The following is a 23,225-nucleotide window of genomic DNA, read 5'->3' on the forward strand; positions in this document are numbered from 1 at the left end:
CCAGGATACATACCCATCTGGAGATCCTTATCACTTCTGCAGGGTCCCTCTGTCCGTGTAAGGTGCTTAGTCACAGCTTCCAAGGTTAGGATGGTCCGTCCTTGGGGCCATTCCTCAGCCCACCCCACACTCTCAGAACAGCAGCTACCTGGCACTGGCTTCCATCACACCTGGAATAAATGTCGGGTCCTCATTCTGGCTTCCCGGGCGCTGATGCCCCGCCCGCATCTCATCTGTGACCCCTCCCCCCAGCCCACGGCCCCTCCTGACTTCGCCTCACCAAGGCTGCTCCCTCTGCATCCCACGCTCTCCCCCCGACCCCTACCCTGCTGGTCTGCGACCTTCTGTTCATCCAGGTTCTGACTCAGACACACCTTGGTGCGGCTTCTCTCCAGCTCCCACTCACCCTCCCACTGTACCCCTCACCCTCCCGCCGCACGGCTCTCAGGTGGTCGGCAGCCTGGTGGCGGAGCTCTCTGCCCCTCACGTGGGCTTTGCTCTGCGGCCGAGACCTCCCAGAACTGCACCTGCTGCACGTGTGTCTGTGGAGTGACCAAGTGCCGCCAGCGTCCCTTCCTTGGGGTGTCCTGCCCCCGTGGAGGTGGTTTGGTGAAATGCCTTTTGTGTGTCTATCTTGAATGGATTTTCTTTAGGAAAGACACCCTCACCCTTGCTTTGCCCCAGATCTTGCCCTGTGTAAGAGGAGCCCCGGTTGATAGACTTCTGCGGGTGTGCCCCCCAGGAAGGAGCATGAGAGCTGCTGTTGCCAGTTGTCTGAGTGCTTTGCAGACCAGCCCTCTCTCGGCACCTCTGCATGGGGGGCAGAATGGACCACATGACACTCACCGGGGCTTCTCTCCCCTCACAGAGGAGGAGCTCCGGAAGCTGCGAGAGGAAACCAACGCGGAGATGCTGCGGCAGGAGCTGGACCGGGAGCGGCAGCGGCGGATGGAGCTGGAGCAGAAGGTCCAGGAAGTGCTGAAGGCCAGGTGAGGGGGGGGAGGGCCAGGTGAGGAGGGGGGAAGGGCCAGGTGAGGAGCTCAAGGCCAGGTGGGGAGGAGGGGAGAGCCAGGTAACACTGTCACCCAGGTAGCGTTGCCCTCTCGGTAGGTAGCGGTCCCCTGAGCCAAGACCCTGCTCAAACCCTGAGGTGGCCGATCCCCATGAGCGGCCACCGCCGCCCTCCCAGCCCCTGCCGGACCCAGGGCATCAGGAGGGTACGTGGGTAAGTGGTGACGGTGGGCCTGGCCCCGACTTTCTGGGCTGAGTCCTGCCTGTGCCCACAGCTGCAATCCTGGGAAAGTTGCTGCCTTCCTGTGCCTCGGGGCCTTCATCTGGAAACCGGTGGCGGGGGGAGGGTGTAGGTGCTCCTGTTGCACGCTGGAGGGGGAACGGGGGGGAGTCTCAGCTGAGCCCTGGGAGGTCTGGCCGGGCAGGACTGAAGAGGGACGCAGAGCCCCCAGAACCACCGGACGTCCCCCCAGCTCTTGGCCAGCAGTCGCCCCCAGGACCCTGAGACCCTGCCCAGCTGCCTTTGTGCTTGCACGCTCACTCCCCCCACCCTGCCCCACTGCCCACTTGGACACTCCCCTGCCCCGAGCCCCTGACAGCACCCTCAGGGTCAGCCTGCCATGGCCAGTCACCTCCTCCCAACAGAGTCCCTCCATCCTGGGGCTGCCAGAGGCCGCCCCAGCTTGTGGAGGGGGTGGTGTGGACTCCCACCTCTGCCCACGCGAGCTCGGCCCCTGCCTCATGGCGCTGCCAGCAAGAAGTGGGTCATTCCAGGGGGATATTTGCAAGTCGTAAGAGCTGTGTTCTTCCCGTCCTGATAAAACCCCCCAGGGCTCCCTGTCCCCCTGTGTACAGTCCAGGCCGGTGGCCTGGCGGACGAGGCCTGGGAGCTGAGGCCGCCAAAATCTCCATCCCTCCCCATCACCAGCCTGGCCTCTGGCCCCGCACCCCTTTGTCCAGGCCCCCCTGGCCTGAGTGCACAGCTCTCTCCAGCTTGGGACACCCCAGTCAGAGCTGGCTTTTCCGTGGGGTGGCCTGGCATCACTGTCGTTGCTGAGTGTCGTCACCACAGTGGGGCTCTGAGCAGAGCCCTGCTCCAGGTACCGCACCAAGTGGGCTTTAGCTGCTGGAAAGGCCGAACCTCCTGTGCTTCGTGCTGGCCTCCTCGGGGTCTCAGCAGCTGATTCGCAGCCCCAGGGAACGGGTGGCACTTGGTTCCCTGGGGGAGAAGGTCCTTTAGTTTCCTGCTCTGCCGGGTGTTAGGACAGCTCCGTGGGCTTTCTGGTGCCCCTGAACGAAGGCCACCTGCCTGTCCCACAGGTCAGCGTGGCCCAATCTGCAGTTGTCTGGTGCTCCCCGCGGGGGCCCCCGTGTTGGGGCAGGGTGTCACTTGCTTTGCCGGGCTACAAGGCCGGCACCCCTCCCTGGACCAGAAATCGGACCACGGCTTCAAGCAGTACCTTCCCTGATGTTAAACCTTATGTGAAAATCTGTAGACGTTCAAATTCAATTACATTTAATAACGCAAAGAGGTGCAGCCAGTGACCTGACCTGGGACGACTCTGGGAGATCTAGGTGCTTGGCTGGGTGTGGGGTGTATTCTCAGCCCACTGGCCGGCCGGGCCTGGCCTCTCATGGCATGTCACAGTGCTGTCACCCGCACTGACACGCTTCTGTCTGATGCAGTTTGTATTTATGTGCGGCTTTACCGGAGGCCATGCTTGCCCTGGTGGCGTTGGGCGGCACTCGGCCTGAGAGGACCCCATGTGCCAGCTCCCTTTGCAGGGTCCGTGTCTTCTGTCTTCCACCCTCCCACCACCCCCAGCCCGCTCTGGGGGTTTAATCCTCGTCCCTTCACCAAAGCCCCTTGGGTGCCTGGCCCCCGATAGGTTCTGAGGCTGCAAACAGATCTGTTTCTCACAGGCCTGCTTGGGGACCAACTGGGGATTACAGGAAAGGAACATCCAGGCCCGGACCGAGGAAGTAGAAGCTGAGGGTCCTGGGGAGCATGGGGTTTGGGGGGGCTTAGGGTTTAGGAATCTTCTGGAAGCTGAGACCTGAGGGAGGAGAGGAACAGGGAGAAGCAGGTTCCAGGCAAGGGACATCCTCTTTCCTTCTTATCCTGGTGCCCATCTGGGGTCTCTGTGGGCCGTCCAGGGTGGGCAGCTGTGTGGAGGGCCACCTTCACACCTGGGCGCACACACCCCCCCCCCCCACACACACACTCCATCTGCAGGATTAAAACATGGTAGTTTATAGAAACCCCTGTTTTGCTTTTTAAGAAAATTCCAGGGAAATCGCCTTGGTTTAAGCTTACTCAAGGCGAAGCCCACGTCCGGTTATCGGTCCGAAAGCAACATGGAGAAACTGCCTTTGACCTCCACTGGCCTCTGGTCAGGCCCTGCCCGGGCCCCACCCTTGGGTTTGCTCTCAGCGGCACCTCCCATGGCTCCTCCGCCCTCCCGGCTGCGTTGAGGGGGCCGGAGGGTGCGTGTCATCCTCCTGTGCTGCACTGCCCACCGTGTTGGTTGGGGCTTTGGCCGGGGCGCCCGTGTGGGAACTACACAGAACCTGGTGACTGCCTCCTGTGCCCAGCCTGGCCCTGACATGTGGCCCTGGCACCCCCTGCCCATGAGCTTCATCATCTGTCCTGCGGCCTCGGGTTGTTGCCGGGGGGATAATTAGATTCTAGAAAAGCCCTCCAGGTGCACTCCACGTTAAACATCAGCGGAGGTTGTTCCAAAACATTTAGAAGAATCCACAGTTATTAGGAGTACAAGGGCCCTTTCTTCTGATGAAGTGAAGTCCCGGGGCGTTCGTGCTGCTCTGAGGCCACCGCTCACTCCCCACCTACCCGGAGCTGCGGGTGGGCCCGGCTGGGAGGCCCTGATTCGCTGTCTGCCCTCTGCTTTCCTCTTCATGTTTAGAACATGATTGCTGTGTGCTGTGTTGACAGTCTGTTTCCCACGTCCCATGCACGTCACAGGCACTCATGATGTTCCATATGTGGTGTGATGGGAAGAAGGTAAAATTCCCTGCCACCTGGAACACCTGCGCCCGTGTTGCCAGCCGTCTTTCCCTGCAGGCAGCTAGCAGCCCATTTATACCTAAATACCTGTCCGATTCTAGCGGTGATTATGTTGGAAAGATCACACAGCCAGTGGCTGTGCAGTATCACAGATGCAAGCCAAATGGTACCAAGCACAGCACCCCAGACAGCCCCGCCGGCCACTCAGACCCCAGGCCTACCTGTGGCTGAGTGATGCGTGTCCTTCGGGCCCACAAGTCCTCAGTAGCACACCTGGGCCCGGGCTCTGGTGGGAGCCCATTTGTTAGTGCTTCCTGTGTGAGCTGCCTCTTCAGGACCCCCGGCCGGTTCAGGGAATGTCCTGGTCCGGAGGCCTGGACACCTGCCCAGGAACAGAGGGAACCCAGTCTGGAGTCTCCTGCGTGCCCCAGCTCCCCTCCTCTTCCCAGTAAATCCCCGTTTGTCAGTAGCTCTGAGCATGGATGGCCATTTGGGCAGCCTGGCCACGGGGAGGGGTGGGCGTGGAGGCCTAGCCCCCTCCTCTTCCACCATGGCTCCCTTCTCTGGGACCCCCCTCTGTCTCACGGTTCCCTGTCCACTGCTTCACGAGGCTGCAGGCTCGCCCCCTGCTCACCCTGCCCTCCTCGGATCCAGCTTGTCCTCCACGCTTCCTGCTTCGGCACAGCGTGGCCGGGATGGGTTGCAGTTACAGGTTATAAACCCACAGAGCGGGTCGGTTCACGGAGATGCTGGAGTGGGGTTGTTACCGGGTCTAAGCTGGTACTGCTCACTGCACGACGGGCCAACATCGAGAGGCGAGTTGTTGGGACAGGGAGCAGCAACTTTATTCCGAAAGCCAGCAAACCAAGAGGATGGTGGCTCGTGCCCCAAAGAGCCCACTTGCCTGAGTGAGAATTCAGGCTCCTTTTATACGAAAAGGGGAGGGAGAGTAAAGCCAAACGCTTCCTGGTTCCCATCAGCCCCCAGAGAGGATGTGTTCATTTCTTCCTCCCTGCAGTCATTCACAGGTGGGCCTGGGCAGGAGGTTTTCTGGGAGCTAAACAGAGGTAATTTAGCTTAACGCTCATTACTGGGAGGCAGGGTTCCCAGAGATGGGCCACTGTGTATAATTTAAGCTTATAGGCAGCATCCCTTTAGCGATGAACTTGTGATAGGATACAGAGGTTCTTCCCTTTTACAAGATCACGTTGTGTTAACAGAGCAGGATGCCGAGGGTGCGCACCTGCTGAGGGTCTCCCAGCCCCACTGTCTCTGTCCTGGCAGAGCCCTCCGTGCCCCACCCCCCCAGTCCTGCCGAGGTTTGCCTGGGTTGCCACTTTTCCCACATCCTGGGATCTCTGCTGCACTGGGAACCACAGCAGCAGTGTGGCGTGTTGGTAGCCCAGGCTAGTGCAGGGTGAGGAGGGCAGGTGGGCTGGCCAGTCAGGGACAGGGCACTGCCCAAGGGAAGGGGGTCCAGCCAGCGGCTGGGGGCCAGTCCGTCAGGGCCTGTGGTTGAAAGTCAGGTCTGTGGTCAGGATCTGGCAGGTGGCCAGGAACTCCAGGGAGGCTCTGAGGCCGGGTGACTGCTGTAGTCAGGTGCAGCTAGGCCGCAGGGGCAGGGAGCTGGGCAGGTGGCCGGCATGGACCAAGCTGGGACCTGTGCACAGCTTGCCAGGCAGGGGCTCACCCAGCCTGTGGCCTTGCATGGTGCTTGCTAAATATGTGTGTCGCTGAGTACCTTTTCATTAGCAGGCCAAGTAACTAGTATAAGAGCTGTTTATTTTGAGCTTAACATTAAATAAAGAAGCAGATGGGTCAAAATTAACAGGAAAAGAAAAGAGTTGTATGTTTGAGACAGTGTTTGGTCATCAAAAAACAAGAAGTGTAGGACTTCGCTTGTGGCACAGTGGTAAAGAATCTGCCTGCCAATGCAGGGGACACGAGTTCAAGCCCTGGTCCAGGAAGATCCCACAAGCCGTGGAGCAACTAAGCCCGTGCGCCACAACTACTGAGCCTGTGCTCTAGAGCCCGCGAGCCGCAACTACTGAGCCCACGTGCCACAACTACTGAAGCCCCCGCGCCTAGAGCCCGTGCTCTGCAACAAGAGAAGCCACCGCAATGAGAAGCCCGCGCACCGCAATGAAGAGTAGCCCCCGCTCGCCGCAACTAGAGAAAGCCCACGCACAGCAATGAAGACCCAACGCAGCCAAAACTAACTAACTAACTAAAGGATGCCCATGAGGAATGCAGCTCTGTGCTTGCCCTACTGCCCTCACCCGGCGTTTGAGCTGAGCAGCCAGGACCCCAGAGGGATCCCTGAGGGTGGCCCCGTGGGCGCGGGAACCTTGCGAAGCCCGGACTCATCATGCTGTATCTTGAACTAACAGAGATCTTGCTTATTCTCCCCTCTCTTTAAGAGCCGAGGAGCCGCCCGCTCAGCAGCCTCCGAAAGGGCAGGCCCAGGGCAATAATGGAGCAGGTAGGCCTGGGGGACGGAGATGGGGTGGGGGTGGGGGGTTGGTTCTGTTCCCGGGTGCACCTGCTCACTTCCGGGGATCCCCTCCTGTTGGAACTGGGTGTCTCTGATTACCGGTTGGTGAGTCTCCATAGCAGGTGCAAGGCATTCGATCAAAACATGACTTTATTTTCTCCTAAAAATACAATGCGACATCTCTCCCAGCCCTTCCCCAAAGAGGAATCATGTCGCGGTCACACTGGCTGCTTGGCCCCTGGCCTGGCGACCTGCTTCCAGAGGCCGGCTGTCCTGACAAGGGGGTGAGTGGGGAGGTGGGGTCAGCTGCGGGCCTTGTGCCCCAGCACCCCCAGGTCAGGATGCAGAGCTCTTTTCAGTGCCTTTTCTTCCCACCCCGGGCTCCAGTTCCTTATCCCCCTCCACACTTGGCACTTTCTGAAATTGTCCTTCAGAGGATGGCATGGGAGGAAACTGGGCTTCTCGAGGGGCCGGATTTGTGGTGGACCCAGGCCCCTCGCAGGCTGAGAAGGTGGGAGAGGGAATAGGGTTAGGGTTGACGGTAAGCCCCTGCCTGCGCTGGGGGCTCAGAGGGCTACACCAGGAGGGCCTTCGGTTAAGCCCTGCCCAGTGTAAAGGTGAGGAGACCAAGGCCCGGGAGGGAAGGCCTCTCAGGCTTACGCTCCAGGTGGAGGCTGAGCTCAGACCAGAGCCGGCTCCTGACCCCCTACCTGCTGTCCAGAGAGGGAGACGCCTCTTTTCCAGGGCCCCGGTGCTGGACCCCGCAGACAGGCCAGCCGGGTGCGGCATTGGCTGCTGTGTCCACTGGGTCATAGTCCCCTTAGGTTCATGACCAGTGGCCCAGGTTCCAAGCCAGGAGCAGCACTAGGGCCCCCCACCCCGCCAAGGCCCCTGCTGTGTGTGGCACTTGATGAGTCTCCTGCACTCGTGGGAAGTGTCAGAGGAGAGTCCTTCCACCCCGTCCCCACAACGAGGGTCACCGTGTGGTGCTCTGTGTGGGAGGTGGGGAGTGTGGGGAAGGAGGGAAGGACCCCACCAAGTGCAGCCCCGAGGACGTTAGGTCGGGGGGACGGGTGCTCTGCGTGGTGCTGGGGCAGAGCAGGGCTGGGGAGCGCCGTGAGGCCTGTCCACTCGGGCAGCGCACCTGACCTAGACCCGGGGTCGGCGGACTACAGCTCCCCATCTGCCTTTACATTGAAAAAAAATCTTTTTACACTTTTAAATGGTTGGAAAAAAATCAAAAGGATTTGACACGTGAACGTTACATAAATTTCAAATTTCAGCGTCGTCAGTGTGATTTCATGGGGACGCAGCCACGCCCGTCCCATTACTCACTGTCCACGGCTGCTGTCCAAGCGGTTATAGGGCTGAGCCTACCTAGGCTCTCACCCTAAAGACCCTGTCGTGCCCCAGGTGGGCTGCGAGAACCCAGGGCCCTTGTCGCCCTTCCTCTGGGCATTTCTGAGTCTCGCGGCCTCTGTGTGCACCGCCCTCCATCCCCCCGGCCCCCGCTCCGTCCCTTCGTGCTGGCAGCACACTACCACCTGCGTGCATGCCATCCCCCTCTAACTGTGGTGGGACGGCGCCCCCTGCGGGCGGCTCCACGACCTGCTCTCCGAAGGGACAGACTTGTTCCACGGGATTCGGGCTGGTTTTCTCGAGTCTGATGTGGGTGACTTCACTCACTGGGGCCCCCAGCGGACCACAGCCCCTGACGCATGCCCACTGGCTGTTCCCCAGGGTCCGGGTGTCCCTGGGAGTGAGCCCACCTGGCCACTTCCCAGACCAACCAGTGTGCCCGGCGGCGGGGGGTGGTCAACGCAGCACCAGCAGTGGGCTGAGAGCCCGCCTGGACAGCACCTGCACCGGGGACAGCCTCCAACAAGCCGGGGGTCGGTGTGAGGAACACGGGGGCCCCCGGGGTCTGCGTTGGTTGGTTTGCACCTCGTGGGGAAGTGGGTTGGGCTCTGTTCTCAGGGCACCTGGCCCCTCACAGTTCTGGCGTGGATGTGCCCTCGCCGGCCCGGCCGGGAGCCCCACCCACCAGTGCCCCTGCGTCTGCTGCTCTGTAAGGCCCCTCTCAGCCTGCTGCCCTCACCTGGACCCCCACCCCGTCCTGCAGACCGACGGAGCCAGGGGCTGTGCCCCCGTGTCCAGAAGTGGTTCTATGAGAAATTCGGGGAGTATGTGGAGGACTTCCGGTTCCAGCCCGAGGAAAGCACGGTGGAGACGGAGGAGCCCCTCAGCGCCCGGAGGTGGGGCCCGGCTGGAGGTTGGGGTGGAGGGGTGGCCCCCGGGGCCCGGCTCTGCGGCTGTCCCGGCAGGACAGGCCTCCTCGGGGCCGGCAAGCAAAGCCGGGGAGGTTGTGCAGGGGGCGGCCGCACGGCCGTGCCCCCCAATCAGTGGTCGTACTGGTGCTTTGCGACAGACACCACGCGGGGACGGTGGCGACCCCGAGAGTGCCCGCGGGCCGGGCTCTCAGACTCGGGTGGAGGCAGCGTGGGCGGGAGACGAGGAAGCCGCCCCCCGTGGGTCACCCATGCTCCCCGGGGGCCCGCAGGGAGCTGCGGGGTCAGGACGCGGCTGCAGCCGAGTGGGTGCTGGTGCTCATCTCTTCCCCCCTCTTAGGTTGACCGAGAACATGAGGAGGCTCAGTAAGTACCCGGCGTGGACTTAGTAAGTACCCGCTTGTCGCTGTGGCTGTGTGAGCCGCTGGGGCCGGGGCTGCCCGGGCGGTGACTGCGGTCTTGCACTGAACTGGACTTGCTTCTGGAAGCATGTTTTTCAGGAGTTCCCAGCCCAGCCTTCTTCCTAAGGCTGTGGGAAGTATGTCCCAGGCCCACCCCGTCTGTCTGTCCGCCCCTGGCCTGTGGCCAGAAGCCGAGTTTCCCTCCAGGCCTGGGAGCCCCAGCAAAACGTGGTGCTTCTCCAGATACTTGTCAGGGCCCGGGGTGTGTGGACTAAACCCCCATTCCCCGCCTGCGGGCACGGGCCGGGGCAGACAGGCAGACAGACGTCTCCCCGCGAGGATGGAGGACGGGCCGCAGCCCGGGAGTGGCCACGGGAGCGCTGGCCTGGGGTCAGGCGCGCCGGGAGCCCGCGACAGTTGGGGTTTGCTTTGCTCCTTTTGGTTCCCTCCCCGGCCCCGCACCACCAGCTGGTGCAGCAGCCGGACCGCCAGGTGTGTCTGAGGCCCGGGCTAGCGCTGGCCTGACTGCGTGGTCCGTTCTGTCCCCAGAGCGCGGTGCCAGGCCTGTCACCAGCTTTGTGAAGAACCTCTCTGCCTTATCCGACTGGTACTCCGTCTACACGTCTGCCATCGCCTTCACCGTGAGTGCTCCCCGCGGATGGGTGGTGGGGTGTGCACCCTCCCTGAGGTTTCCTGAGGGACCCACCCATCCCTGCCGTGTGGGACGGCTCCCGGCCTCGGTGTTTCCGCCTGTAAAGTGGGCTGCAGGGCAGTTGTAAGGACTGGATAAGGGTGTCGTGGGGTGCAGCCTGGGGCTGGCAGTGGGGCTCCCCGCCTGCCCAGAACCCCGCAGCAGCGTTCTCGGGAGAGGGCCTCGAGCCAAGCTTATGGTCGACTTTCCCAAGTGGGTTGGGGAAGGGCCGGTGGGGCGGTCTGTCTGCTTGTGCAGAAACCAGCCGTCCCTCCCATCCGGCATCGGCGGCTGGGGGAGGCTCCTGGCGGGCGCACAGTGGCCTAGGGGCCAAGCAGGCCACCAGGCCTGGGGAAGGTAGGCGGCGTTGGGCCAGCGTCACAGGGTGCTTTGGGGAAGATAGGCCCAGTCGCAGTCTGAATTGTCCTGTGGTGGCTGCTCCCAGCCCTGCCCGGGGAGACCCTGCCGTCCAGTGGGAGGAGGATGGAGAGGGAGAACCACAGCCCCCAAAGGCCCCATCTCTGCAGAGGCCCCCATAGGTGGCCTCCACCTGAGAGGGTCCTGAGGGCCGCCCTGAAGCCCCAGGGGCCCCCCGTCCACCGGGGAGATGGGTGTTGTGCACTTGCAGAGGACAGGCGGTGGTGGCCAGGGGCCAGCCCCCTTCCCCCTGGAGGTCTCCTCTGGCCGCCCTTCACAAGCACTCTGCTCTACAGGGCCCTGGCTGCTTTGGGTCCCAGGTCCCTAGTTCTGCCTGTGGGTTGCGGCTGAGCTAACCCTGCCCGCCGTTCAGACCACCTGCCAGGCCTCCTCCTGAACCCACTGCGTCCGTCCCCTACCCTCTCTGAGCGCCAGCACTGTGCCCAGCACCCTGCCTGCCCCGTGCGGCAGGGTAGACTGTCAGCAGTGCTGGGTATGTGGATGCCTCCGGCTCTGGTAGGTGGGCCCGCAGCGGTGCTGGGCCAGGACCTCTCTGTGGGGTCAGCCCTCCTCCTGTGATCCCGGGCCACGTCCAGGCTGCTCCCCGCCCACCCAGAGCAGTGTTTCCGTCTCACCTCCTCCCCAAGCGGGTTTGTCTACGCTGCGTGCCCTGGTCCTCGGGCCTGCAGAGGGCCGCTGGGGCCTGGTCTCCCTGCCTGCGAGTGCCGCCTGCCTGGCTGGGGGAGAGAGGGATCTGGTCTGTCCTGAACCATGCGGGCAGGTCGCCTAACCGTCTCCCTCCCGACCCATTTCTCTCCAAACCCGCAGGTGTACATGAATGCCGTGTGGCACGGCTGGGCCATCCCCATGTTCTTATTTCTAGCAATTTTGAGGTTATCCCTCAATTACCTCATAGCCAGGTAGGTGCGCCGGTTTGTGGTGTGTGCGCGGCTGTGCTGTCTTCCTGCGTTACACGCACGGCAGGGCACCTGCCGAGCCGGCTCTGTGTCACGTGCTGGCGTTTTGGGAGGTTGTCCTCTGATAGTCCCCGAGCCCCCAGGAGGATGGTTTGCTGCAGTGGGCAGGGTGATTCCCAAACCCCAGCAGCTCTTTCCAGCAGGCTGCTGGCGGGTGCCGGTTTTGGGGCCACTCTGGCCCCTCCTCCGGTCGTGCTGCTTTTGGGCAGGAAAGTCCCCCCTCCACACACACCTCAGCAGTGACATCCCAGTGGGCGGAGGTGAGGTTGATGGAGCTGCAGCGGCTCTGTGCCCTGGGAGGTCCCCACTGGTCGGGGTGCAGGTGCCGGGGAGGCGCTGGGACTCAGCAACCCCAGAGCCCAGGGCCATGTGGTGTCTTCCCTGCGCCCTCTCCAAGCACCTGCTTTCCATCTCGAGGCTGGGGGCGGGCGGCGCTATTGGATGCCAGCACGCTGGGGTGGGAACCCCGTGTCCCCGGGCCCTCCCGGGTCTGTGTGGACCTGAGGTCGCCCCACAGAGTGACCCCCAGCTTCACGTCGGGCCTAACAGGAGGGCCTGCCTTCTGTATTTTCACTGAGCCGTTCAAAAGTTCACTTTACGCACAGTTTTTCTAGGTGCTTCTCTGCGGTTGCCTAAGTTGGTTCGTTTGAAAATGTTTCTCGTAGAAAACTTTTAAGCGCTTGTGAAAGGGTTCTCCGTGCCCAGGCTAGACGTGGTTCACTAAAGTTGTTGCTGTTGCCACTTCCTTGACTTATTTTGAGAGGCCCGTCACCTCTGGGTGCTTATAAATGTGTGCCCACCCCCAGGAGGGCCCCCGGGGAGGGATCTGTGGGGGTGACCTGGGTCATCTCCTCTCTGGAGCCTAGGAGGGGGCCCTGGTGGTCTCAGCAGACGGCCGGGTGTTTCTGAAGCTCCTGTCCCAGTGGCCAAAATTCCCCGGGGGCGGCTCCTCCTTGGGAGCGCAGGCCTGGTGACTTGACGTCACCCCTCTACGGCCACCGCCTGCAGACGATGCCGTTGTAAAGGCGTGCTGTCTCCTGTTTGCCAGGGGCTGGAGGATACAGTGGAGCATCGTGCCTGAAGTGTCCGAAGTGGTGGTGAGTCCTGGGAGGGGCTCCGTTGCCTGGGGGGCCAGGCTCTACCTGCCAGTGCTGTGCGGGGGCTGCGGGTCCCCCAAGGCCTCCAGGTGCAGCTGTGTGGATGGCGGTGGGGAGCCCTGCCAGGCGAGGAGAGGTCGGGGAGGAGAAGGGCAGCCGCCCCTATCCGGAGCCCTGCGTGGCCGCACCCTGACCCCTCGCCAGCTGATGCCCAAGCGCCCTTCACGAGCCTGGGCTTGGCTCTGTGAGAAGCAGGTTGGCCTGGCCGGGCCTGGCTTGACCTGACCCTCCTCAGCTGGGACGTGATGTGGAGGGGAGGTAGCGAGGGGGCCCCTGGAGCCGCTCATAGCCTCCTGTGGAGGGAGGTGAACGATGGACGGGCTGGACCAGTGGCTGGCCGCTCAATTTTGTAAACAAGGTTTTATTGGTCTCCGTCCCGCCTGTCCATTTACGCTGTGGCTGCTTTGGGGCTGCAGCAGCCAAGCTGCTGCGACCAACCATTGGGCCTGCAGAGGCACACGTGCTTATCACCTGGCCCTTTACAGAAAGTTTGCCCACCACTCTACGGGGGACTCTGGCCCGTGGGGCTGAACCACCGGGCACAGGCAGGAGGGAGGCCATGGTGCGTCCATGGGCTTCATCAGGTGTTTGAGCACCTACCATGTGCGTGGAGCACACAGTAGGGGTGCAGGATGTGGTGGTGTCTGCAGGGGCCCCTTTAGACAGGGGTCAGGGAGCGTGTCTCTGGGGAGGCAGGCCTGTGCCCTTTGGCCCTGGTACCTGGAGGTCTTAGGGAGGTTCTTGCTGAATGAACTCAGACAAGCAGGACAAAGTCAGGCCCCCCTGCTGGGGCCTCAGTTCCCCCGCCTGTAAAGTGTGGGGTGGGCGCAGGCTGTGGTCTCAGATGCGCCTCTGAAGGTGATCTGTTCAAGCAGCCCTGCCCACCTGGGGGGCTGCCTACCACCCTCTCAGGCACCAGACGGGTGTCAGCTAGCACAGCTGCCCGTGCTGCCCCCTCGGGCTGGGCCCCCCAGGGATGCCCGTCCCTCTGTGTCGGGGCAGCAGAGACCTGGTCCCCGGGCTGGGAGGCCTCCTTGCTGTTTTTGTCAGTAATTTCTCTGAACTGTTGAATTTCAGTGGAAATTCTCTTTCCCCTTTGACTGAAGGAGCCTCCAAAGGAAGACCTGACCGTGTCTGAGAAGTTCCAGCTCGTGCTGGACGTTGCCCAGAAAGCCCAGGTACCGCTGCTGGGCTCCAGGCGGGGGGACCCCAGCTACCCAGCCCTCCAGACCTGGCTTGTCTGGGAGCTGACACCCGAGACAACCCGGTTGGTGGGGAGGGCCCTCTTGGCTTGGTCTGACGCCGGTGCCCCAGTTGGTGGAGGCCCTCCTGACCAGTGCCAGGGGAGCTCCCGGGAGGGTGCAGGCCTGGGTCCCTCGTCTCGAGTGGTGCCTTAACCCCTGATTCGGACCTGACCATCACCCGGTCTCGGCCTGGGAGCGGCCGGGCAGGACCATGGGCTCCGTGGCGCCGGCCGTGGTCTCCTGGGCGCTGGGCATCTCCAGCATTGCCCTGTGGCCCCGGGGGTGTGTCGTGACCGCAGCTGCTTCTTCACACAGAACCTCTTTGGCAAGATGGCCGACATCCTGGAAAAGATCAAGAAGTAAGTCGTCAGCCCCTGGCCGGCCGCGTGTACGATGCGCCCGCCACCTGGCTGAACCTCTCCTCTCCCTTCCAGCCTGTTCATGTGGGTGCAGCCTGAGATCACCCAGAAGCTGTACATCGCGCTGTGGGCCGCCTTCCTCGCCTCCTGCTTCTTCCCCTACCGCCTGGTGGGGCTGGCCGTGGGTAAGGAGCCTGCCGGCCGGTCAGCGCACCGCGCCGTCTGATCCGCACCGCGAGCTCCGTCCACGGTGCGTGGGTGGGGGGCAGGCAGGGGGTGCCCGGCCTGAGCTGGAGTGTTGGGTGTGGCGGTCACACAGTTCGGGGGCCTCATGGTCTGGGCACTGTGCCCACCTGCCCTTTGGCCCCCAGCGTGCAGGTGGGTCCTCGGTCTCTCGTCCCCTCCCCGCCCCCCTCACCAGGAAAACCAGGGCAGGCAAGTGAGGCCGTGGGGGGAATGACAAACGCCAACGGAAGTGCAGCGTGCTCCGGGCTGTCTGTCTCGTTTCTCTGGGGGCCTGGGCCAATGCAGGTGCCCTGACCAGGAGGCGGGAGCCCCTGGCCGTCACTGCCGGCTCACCTAGTCAGGGGCGGGCAGGCTGGGACGGGTCCCCCGAAGTCCTGCTCACGTCCCCTTTGGAGGATGGTGACTCGTGGTTTTGTTTGGTCGGTTTTAGGGACAGGTTAGTGTTTGGCCTGAGCCACTTCTGGGTTGGAGGTAACAACACACACACAGAAGTGGCTTCCCTTTCAGCTGGGGTCACTTCCCTGCCCTGTGTAACCACCCCAGGACCATCGGCCCACACCTGGGTCCCGGGAGGTCCTCCATGGAGCACCTGGCGGGGTGGGGACCGCCGTGCCGGCCACGCGGGCAGGGCCGCAGGGTCCTGGAGAAATGGGACCTCATTCTGCCCCCAGGACTCTACGCCGGAATCAAGCTTTTTGTCATCGATTTTATCTTCAAACGCTGCCCGAGGCTGAGAGCCAAGTACGACACTCCCTACATCATCTGGAAGAGCCTCCCTACGGACCCCCAGCTCAAGGAGCGCTCCAGCACCGCCGTGTCACGCAGGGTAGGCCCCGCGGCGGCCGGGAGATGCGCCGGCCACACTCCGCTGTCCCTCACTTCCGGCTTGCGGGGAGGCTGGTGTCTCTGATTTTCGGGGCCGTTGAAACAGACAACTGCAGGGGTGGATTCGCTGTGACCGGCTCTGCTGTCCCGAAGGTCCAGGGCTGGCCAGCCCTGGGCAGGGGACAGCTGCTGGGGGAGGCTGTGCAGTGCTTGGAGGCTGGTTGGGGGGCCCCTATCTACGTAGACTGGCTGGGGAGTGAGCCCCGCCAGGTGAGGCCGGCCCCCAGGCCAAGGGCAGGAGGGTACAGGGCGTTGGCCGTGACTGCTGAGACCCTGGGAGCCTTGGGAGCAGGGAGCCCTGGGAGTGACTGCTCTCTGGATGGGTGCCAGGTCCCTGCTGTTCCCGGCAAGGGCACAGCAAGGCCGAGATGGGCACATTTTGTGCTCACGGGCTGGGACTGGGTGGAAGGCCGTGTGGGCATTAGGCACCCTGTCCAGAGCCAGGACGAGGAGGGCAAGCTGGCCTTGGTGCTCTTCCTGGGGTCTCAGACTAGTGGGGAGGTTCTGGGCTCAGTAGGACTCCCACGGAGGTGTAGGAGGGCTTCCTGGAGGAGGTGACGTTGGATTTCAGAGTCTGGTGTATGAGTGTCCTCTGAGGAAAGGGTGTCTGGGAACTGATGCTTTTGTCCGTGGAAGGGAAGCTCTGGGTCAAGTGTGGGTCAGGCTTCCTGGGTTCTAGGACAAAGCTTGTTGGGGCCCCAGACTCACAAGCCAGGTGTGCAGCCGGGCAGGCAGGAGCAGCCTGCACCTTGGGGAGCCGGTGGGTGGGCTCTGGTCACGCAGACGGAGGTGGACCCAAGGGGTGAGGCCCAAGAGCAGGCAGCCTGGCTCCCTGAGTGTCATGGACCCGAGCCGCTGGGGGTGGGCTTCCCGGGGTGGAGGGCGACCCCATCAGGGCGTCCCGCGGCCGTGTGTCTGCGCGTGCTGCTTGCTCAGCCGGTGTTTACCGCCTCGTGTCACGTGGACCCACCTTTCCTTCCGTGGCCGCACGTGTGTGTGGTCCCGTCCGGCCAGCTGTCGGGACACGACAAGGTACGGTGTCCGTGTGGCACCTGCACCCCCACGCCGTGCCCTGATGCCACGCGTTGCTGTGGTCTGACTCCGTTTGACTTGCCAACCTTGCTCTTGGTGGCCTGTCCCGCGCGGCCGGTCCCGGTGTCCGCAGCGCGGGCGTGAGCACCTGACGGTTCCGCACTGACCGCACGTGCTGGGTCGGGCTCGGCACAGTGCCTGGGGCGTGGCGTCGCGAGGAGAGGGTCTGCCCGCCTCAGCCGGGCTGCTCTGCCCAGACGGGGGCTCATGGGCGAGGACGGGACCCCACGTGTGGGTGTGCCTGCCTCTCCGCTCCTCCGTCCACGTGTGCACGGAGGGGCCTGGGTGGGGTGAGGGTGCGTGCGTGCGTGCGTGCGTCCGTGCGTCCCGGCTCGGCCCCGCCCCTCTCCCGCCCGCCCACCCCCCGCGGCCGGCGGGGCTGACGGGGGCGTCGTGTGCCCTCGGCAGCCGCAGACGACCTCCTCGCGGGGCTACGTGTCCAGCGCGCCCGCCGGCCTGAACAAGGACGAGGACGCCAGCCGCGTCCATGGCGCCAAGAAGAGCAATTTCCACGAAATCTTCAACTTGACAGAAAACGAGCGTCCGCTGGCGGGTACGTGTGTACTGAGCCCGTGGCCAGGCCAGAAGGGGTCGCCCGCCCCAGTGCAGGGGGGCCCGACGGGGGCCGAGGGAGCCCGCCCGCCTCCCCCTTCCCGGGCTTCCTGGGCGGGTGGGTCGGAGGGGCCGAGCACGTCTGCAGTGGGTGGCTTGACAGCGGAAAGGCAGGCCAGCCGGCCCTGAAGCGGAGCCGCAGAGCGCCACGCGTGCAGGGGCTTCCCGGTCCTGCCTTGGCCAGCTCGTCCCTTGCTGTGGCCTCCTAGAAAGCTGGGTGGTGACAGGTGACTCGGGAGCCCAGGGCCCTGCTCGGCCTCCCCCGAAACTCCTACGCTGCCCGGCTCTCCGTGAGGCGGGTCGGGGGCCCTTAAACGGTTTGGCCTCTGTCGTGTGTGATACCAACTGCAGAAAGAGAACTTTGGAGAATTTAAGTTTTGACCTTCTCCTGAGCCCTCTTTCTGTTGACCCAGACCGTGAACCTTGAGAGTCGTGGCCGTAGTTTGATTTACTTAAATTGTGCTTTTCCTTTAAAAAAAAAAAAAAAAATCTCTGCCCATTGACATGGGAGGGGAAACATCTGCTTTCCAGAGGCTCTCAGAGGCCACTTTCCTCCCACTGTGGGTTTCATCTGATGGTGGAGGGTGAACGTCAGTACATCCTTGAAAAGCCAGTGCTGATGGTTCCAACATCAAGTCAGAGGGCGGGTATTTCCAGTAGGAAAGGTCACGGGCCGCTTTTGTCCCCGTCAGTGTGTGAGAACGGCTGGCGGTGCTGCTTGATAAACAGAGACCGGAAGATGCCGACCGACTACATCAGGAACGGGGTCCTGTACGTGACGGAGAAGTGAGTGAGGCCGTCGGCGGCTGCGGGCGGGCGTGCCTTCCGGCTGGGGCCAGGATTAGCGGGGGCTCCTCGCAGGCCCCGCGGTCCAGGGCGGCCCAGCCGTGGGGACCCCTAGCCCTGCCGAGACCCCAACTCCTGCTGACTCCCGGCCCCCGGGTGGGGAGGTACTGCCTCTGAGCCGGATGCAGCCGGGGCCGCAGGCCGTCATTTCCCCAGGGCCTGGGCTGCCCTGGTCTGGGTGCTCAACGTCGTGTGATGGGAACCGTGCGGTTCCCCCAGCCAGGGCCCTGGCCCCAGGGCTGCAGCAGGGTTCTTGTTACCCTCCTTTTGGGGTGTAGCAGCCCAGCTACCCCCAGGGGTGGGAGGGGGCGGAGCAGGTGCAGGGAGGGTTCTGTTCTTAGTCCTGGGGACCCTCGGCCACCTCGCCCCCCACTCTCAGCCAAGGACCACCTGTTCGTCTCTACCCCCTCGCTGGAGGAACTGGCCTCAGGGACACACAGGTTTCTTATTGGGTGTCCCAGGGATGCTCATGTCATGGGAACGTGAATCGGGTTCAGTGCAGAGCAGTGGGTTTTGAACCTGAGAAGCTGTGAGACTGGGTAAAAATGAAATCAGTTATAAGAGGCTGGCGCATCGCGGCAGGTGAGGGGGCCCTGTGTCTGGGCTGTGGCTGCAGCTGCTGGGCACGGTCCCCTCTGGCTCACCTGCTGGGCTGTGCTCTGTCCACCCCTGCCCCCCGCCGCCGCCGGTAGTTACCTGTGCTTCGAAAGCTCCAAGTCCGGCTTCTCCAAGAGGAACAAAGTCATCAAGCTGGTGGACATCACGGACATCCAAAAGGTGGGTGCGGCCCCTGCTCGCCCTCACCCCCAGTCTCAGGAGCGGAGGAGCGGCAGGGTTGCGAAGCCGGCGGCCGAGTTGGGAGCGGGGTGCGATTAAAACAAAACGAGGGGTGCCGTCTGGACGGTCGGGCAGGCGGCGTTTCTCCCCGCGGCAGGGCCCCGCTTCTAGGCGGTGTCTGTGCGGAGCCCCGTGGCCTGTCGGGGGGTATCCACATGCCGTGGGCTGTGCCCTCTCTTCTGCCTGGTGGACCAGCGTCTGGCGTCCTCGCATGGAAGGGGGTGGGGGTGGGGGGTGGGCAGTGAGCTGGGCCCCGGCAGCCGTTTGCCCCTTGGCCCTGAGATGCTCCCCCGGGGCAGGCTGTCCCGGCTCTGGCATTTTCCAGCACTTTCCGTCGTGTCACGTGGAGCAGGCACAGGTGTGCGCAGAGCCTGACACACACACCTGGTGGGGGAGGCCAGGCCCACCCGTGCCCCCTCTGGGCCTCCTGGGTGGGCCCCCAGGGGTCCGCTGGGCAGCGTCTCCTTCCCTCTGAGGGTGTGTCAGGAGCACCCCTGTGGCTGTGGTGGGTCCCTCCCTCCCAGAGAGCTGTGGGGTCGGAGGAGCAAGGTCGGGCTGGGGGACTTGCTCTCCCCATGCAGTGTTCCTTGTGGGGGCCCCGGCAAGCCTGGGCGGGAGTGTCAGCGGGTCTGGTGTTCCGCTCACACCATCAGTCCTCGTTCTCTGCTGGCTGGGGAGGCCCAGGCCCGTGTGGGGCTCCGTGGAGAGCGCCCTGGGGTGTGGGGAGGGTGGCCCCGTCTCCAGGGGGGCCGGTGGTGACAGGCACGCCGTTGACTTTCAGTACAAGGTCCTCTCCGTCCTCCCGGGGTCGGGCATGGGGATTGCTGTGTCCACGCCATCAACACAGAAAGTAAGTGCCGGGCGGGGGCCAGGGAGGCAGCGGCGGGGGCCCGGGAGTGGCTCTGAGCGCAGGCTGGCCAGGCTTGCGGCTGGGCAGAGGGGCCTGGGAAGCACCCTCCCTCCCTCCCGGGGCAGGAGGCTGCGGCCCAGCGCAGGTGCTGGGTGGGGTGGGGCCGGCTCCATGTGGACCTGGCCGCGCGCGGACTCGCGGACTCGCTGCTGGTGCTTCCTCTCCCGCCAGCCGCTGGTGTTCGGTGCCATGGTGCACAGAGACGAGGCGTTCGAGACCATCTTCAGCCAGTACATGAAGATCACGGCGGCGGCGGTGGCATCGGGCGGCGACAGCTAGTGTTGGCTGGCCATGACGCTGCTGGGAGTTTTTCTTTTTTTAACAATTTGGTAGTGGAGAAAAATTGGACATCCTCGTGATCTTTTGCAATAACCCCCCCGATCTGTGGTTTCTATTGCGTTGACCCTGCGTTTTACAGACCCCTTTGCTCAGGGGTCGGGACTCTCGAGGGAGCGTCTTGTGGACGCGAGGCCACCGGGAAGGATGACACGCAGGACACACCGCCAAGCACAGCTGCGCCTTCTCTGTCCCCACCGGGCGGAGACCAGCGCGGCCGCACCCCGGCTCTCGGAGGCCAGCAGCTTTGCCACACCAAAGCCATACGAGGAGCACACGGGGCCCTCCCCGGGGTGAAGGACGCCGGCGATAGGTGACGTGGGGGCCCCTGGCCAGCGCCATGAACGGGCCCGTCCTTTAGGGAGACCCCCATGCACGTCCTGGGAGCGCGGTGCTGACCAGCTGGCCGGGGGCCCCAGATCAGCTCCTCAGGAGGATGCGGAGCGCCGTGCGGTGCAATGGCCCAGGAGGACGGCCGCTTCGGGGGTGCTCCGAGCCCTGGGGCCGTCCCCGCCTCCAGGCTGCTGTGCCAGAGTGGGAGCAGACCAGAGCGCCTCAGGCCCGAGGGGGCCCAGGCGGGCAGAGGGCCTGCCCGTGGGGGCGGTGCGGGGACGCTGGGGAGGTCAGCCGGCTTTGGGGAGTGACCGCGAGCAGAGCCCAGAGCTCGGGGTCCGCAGCCCTGGTGCCTGCACACACTCGGCGGGGAGTGGGGGGAGCCCTCGCCCTCGGGGAGGACAGAGCGCGCGCCTCGCAGGCCCGGCCCTTCCCTGAAGCCGGCGTCCCATTGGGACTGACTGGCCGAAGGCCTCGGGGACGGACACGCCCAGGAGACGGCAGGGCCAGTGGGGCCACCCCCTCTCGGCACACTCCCGACACGGGCACCTCCGGTCCCTCAGCTTGTCCTGAGTCCTCTGGGTGTCACGGAGATCGTTGTTTTTTGAAGAAACAGAAGATTATATTTTTTACAGAGAGCAAGCTGTTTTTCTTATTTTTGTATCGTTTTTCAGACGTAATTTTTACCTTTGCTCCCCATTTGCTGGTTGGGCGGGCGATTCGGTGGCGTCACTCCTGTCACCCCTTGGTGAGGGGACCTCGCGGAGTGTGCTCGGGAGCCACGCCCACCAGCCAGACAAGCACACACCCCAGCCCAGTCGTGAGGTCCCGGGGCCCTGCGGTGGCCGCCCAGCTCCTGGTCTCCCTGGCGTCGGTGTCTTGTGACCTTTCAGAGACGAAGGCAGAGCCCGCCCGAGACCTGGGCTTTGCCCCGCAGTCAGTGCAGGCGGACCGAGTTCTGGGGGGGCTGTGGGTATACACCCAGTGGGACCCCCTCTGTGCCCGGGGCAAGGCAGGGTGGGCCCTGAACTGGCGCCGGGTGACTGTGGGGCGACACCCGTGGGTGCTGCTCAAGCCCCACTCCCCGGTGCTGCTGTGGGTTCGACATGTGTCCCTGTCAGCACTGTGGGACTCTGTCCCCACGCACTGTGGGTGTGTCCCTGCGTGGAATGGACTTGCCTCCTTCAGAGTGGCGTGGTTTGGTTTGAGTCCCTTCTGAGGAGCAAGGGAGATGAAAACTGACCATGTGCGGGATGGCCGTCCCCAGCTGCACAGTGGCCCACGGCAGGTCCCTCTTTGGAAGCCCAGGGCCCCTGCCGGGAAGAGCGCGGGCCTGTGCGGGCTCCCTGTCGGGGAGAGCCTGGAGTTTTATTGAGTTGTGTAAATCTGGGCAGATGTTTAATTTCTGCGACTAATCACTGAACTAGAATGAATGTTAAATTTTTTATGTCTGGAGCTCGAGTCTATTTTGGATCTGTAAATACTCATTACCAGTGTAACTTTTGTTCAACAAAAGGATTGTACTGTATGAAGAACTGATGAAAAAAATGCCCCTGTAACATTTTTTTAAGAAAACCTTGTTTAAAGAAAAAGTCTTGTATAAATTATAAATTTTTATTTAAATAAACCTGTAATGCTTTGTGCTAAGGTTGGGGGGCTCAGTTTTCCTGGCAGGGTTCCCGCGCACCATGGGCATCTGGAGTGAGACAGGCTGGCACCACGGGCCCCTCGCAGTGGCCCAGGGTCCCTGTGGCCACTAGCACTAGAGGGCAGTGGGGATTTTGGCACCAAGGCCGAGGAGTGAGGTGGGCACCCAGGGAGTGGGCTGGGGGTGGGGGAAGCTGTGGACATTGGGAGGAGGGAGGCAAGGGCCCAGCTTCCAGAAGAAGGAAGCCAAGGATGGGTGGTGGCTAGTGGGGGAGGGGCGTCCAGGGGCTGGCACATGCCACGGGTGCGGGGAGCTCAGGGATGGGGCCGGAGCAGCACTTGCAGTTTGGGGTACAGGTCCTGGCCCCGCCCAGAGGCGCCTCCCCTCGGGGGCCGTGGGCATCCCTGGGACCAGCTGCTGCTTGCAGCCCTCCCCGCGGTCTGAGGCTGAGGGGGCCTTAGTAGTGCTTATGGCTCAGCTGGTCCAGTTGCTGGCGCTGGACACAGAGGGATGCAGGAACCTGCCTGGCTTCTGAGACCCCCAAGGTCGCACACTGACCTGTGCTGGGGACACCCAAGGGCCCCCAGCTCCCTGCGCCCCCGGGAGGAGAGGCCTGCCCAGGTCCCTCAGGGAGTGGCCAGAGCTGGATGGAAACCAGGTCCAGTGGGCCAGCTCCGCGGTGAGGGGGACGGCCTTGGATACCACATCCGTCCACCTATCCCTTCATCCATCCACCTGTCCATCCGTCCACTTCCGGCGCTGTCCTAGGCACTGGACACAGCAGTGATGGGACAGCGGTCGCTGGGGAACCTGGCAGACATCAGACGCCCCTGGGAGTACTGTCCCCTTGCCAGTGACTCTCCTGACGACACACCCAGGCTGTGATTTTGCAGCTAAAATAAACCTCCTGGTCCCCTACCTATGCTTGAAGTTCCCACTCAGCCTCTGCCCCTCTTTGTGGCGGGCCCTCTTCCGACAGCCCACGTGCGCCCCTGGCCCCGCAGGGCCAGCCCAACGCCCGTGCCTCCAGCTGCCCTCTCGTCCACAGCGAACCCCACTCCCTGGAGGGGAACGTGGGGTGAGGAAGGGTCGGGAGCTCAGGGCGTCGGGGGGGGCAGACTCCCACCCGCCGCGCCGGTGGGCCTCCCCAGGTAACGGCCCCGATTCACGCGTTTTACAGAGGTTTTGTTATTTCATGTGTCGGTAAAGCAGCACACACGTGGCTGGTCACTGTTGAAAACGTGCAGCAACCTTCTTTAGTCCCCGTGGTTTCCTCCGCAGGCCTATATGTTTCACTGTGTGCCTTTCAGGGCACGGCTCTGAAGGCTGCTCTTGGCTTTACCTTTTACCTGGGGGTCCATGGGACAAAAAAAAGGGGCCGTGGTGCCCCTGTAGAACTTGGGCCTTTGTTCC

General features: G+C 63.4%; 1 protein-coding gene across 6 annotated transcripts in view; it reads left to right on the plus strand.

Annotated features, from left to right (window-relative positions):
* GRAMD4 (GRAM domain containing 4) overlaps positions 1–19,790 on the plus strand; it is a 75,981-nt gene extending 56,191 nt beyond the window's left edge. For all 6 annotated transcript variants that reach the window (XM_082636186.1, XM_082636190.1, XM_082636189.1 and 3 more), the window contains 16 exons: positions 869–989; positions 6,460–6,521; positions 8,656–8,788; positions 9,162–9,187; positions 9,772–9,863; positions 11,159–11,250; positions 12,356–12,404; positions 13,571–13,642; positions 14,024–14,067; positions 14,143–14,252; positions 14,985–15,139; positions 16,699–16,843; positions 17,595–17,688; positions 18,441–18,525; positions 19,367–19,435; positions 19,667–19,790. In XM_082636186.1, coding sequence (XP_082492312.1) covers positions 869–989; positions 6,460–6,521; positions 8,656–8,788; positions 9,162–9,187; positions 9,772–9,863; positions 11,159–11,250; positions 12,356–12,404; positions 13,571–13,642; positions 14,024–14,067; positions 14,143–14,252; positions 14,985–15,139; positions 16,699–16,843; positions 17,595–17,688; positions 18,441–18,525; positions 19,367–19,435; positions 19,667–19,774 — 1,457 coding nt within the window. In that variant the 3' untranslated portion in view covers positions 19,775–19,790. The remainder of the gene's footprint in view (positions 1–868; positions 990–6,459; positions 6,522–8,655; positions 8,789–9,161; positions 9,188–9,771; positions 9,864–11,158; positions 11,251–12,355; positions 12,405–13,570; positions 13,643–14,023; positions 14,068–14,142; positions 14,253–14,984; positions 15,140–16,698; positions 16,844–17,594; positions 17,689–18,440; positions 18,526–19,366; positions 19,436–19,666) is intronic.
* Positions 19,791–23,225: the final 3,435 nt, after the last annotated feature.

Source organism: Mesoplodon mirus (genome assembly GCF_964341445.2).
Source record: "Mesoplodon mirus genome assembly, chromosome: 11".
In the NCBI taxonomy this organism is placed as follows: Eukaryota; Metazoa; Chordata; class Mammalia; order Artiodactyla; family Ziphiidae; genus Mesoplodon; species Mesoplodon mirus.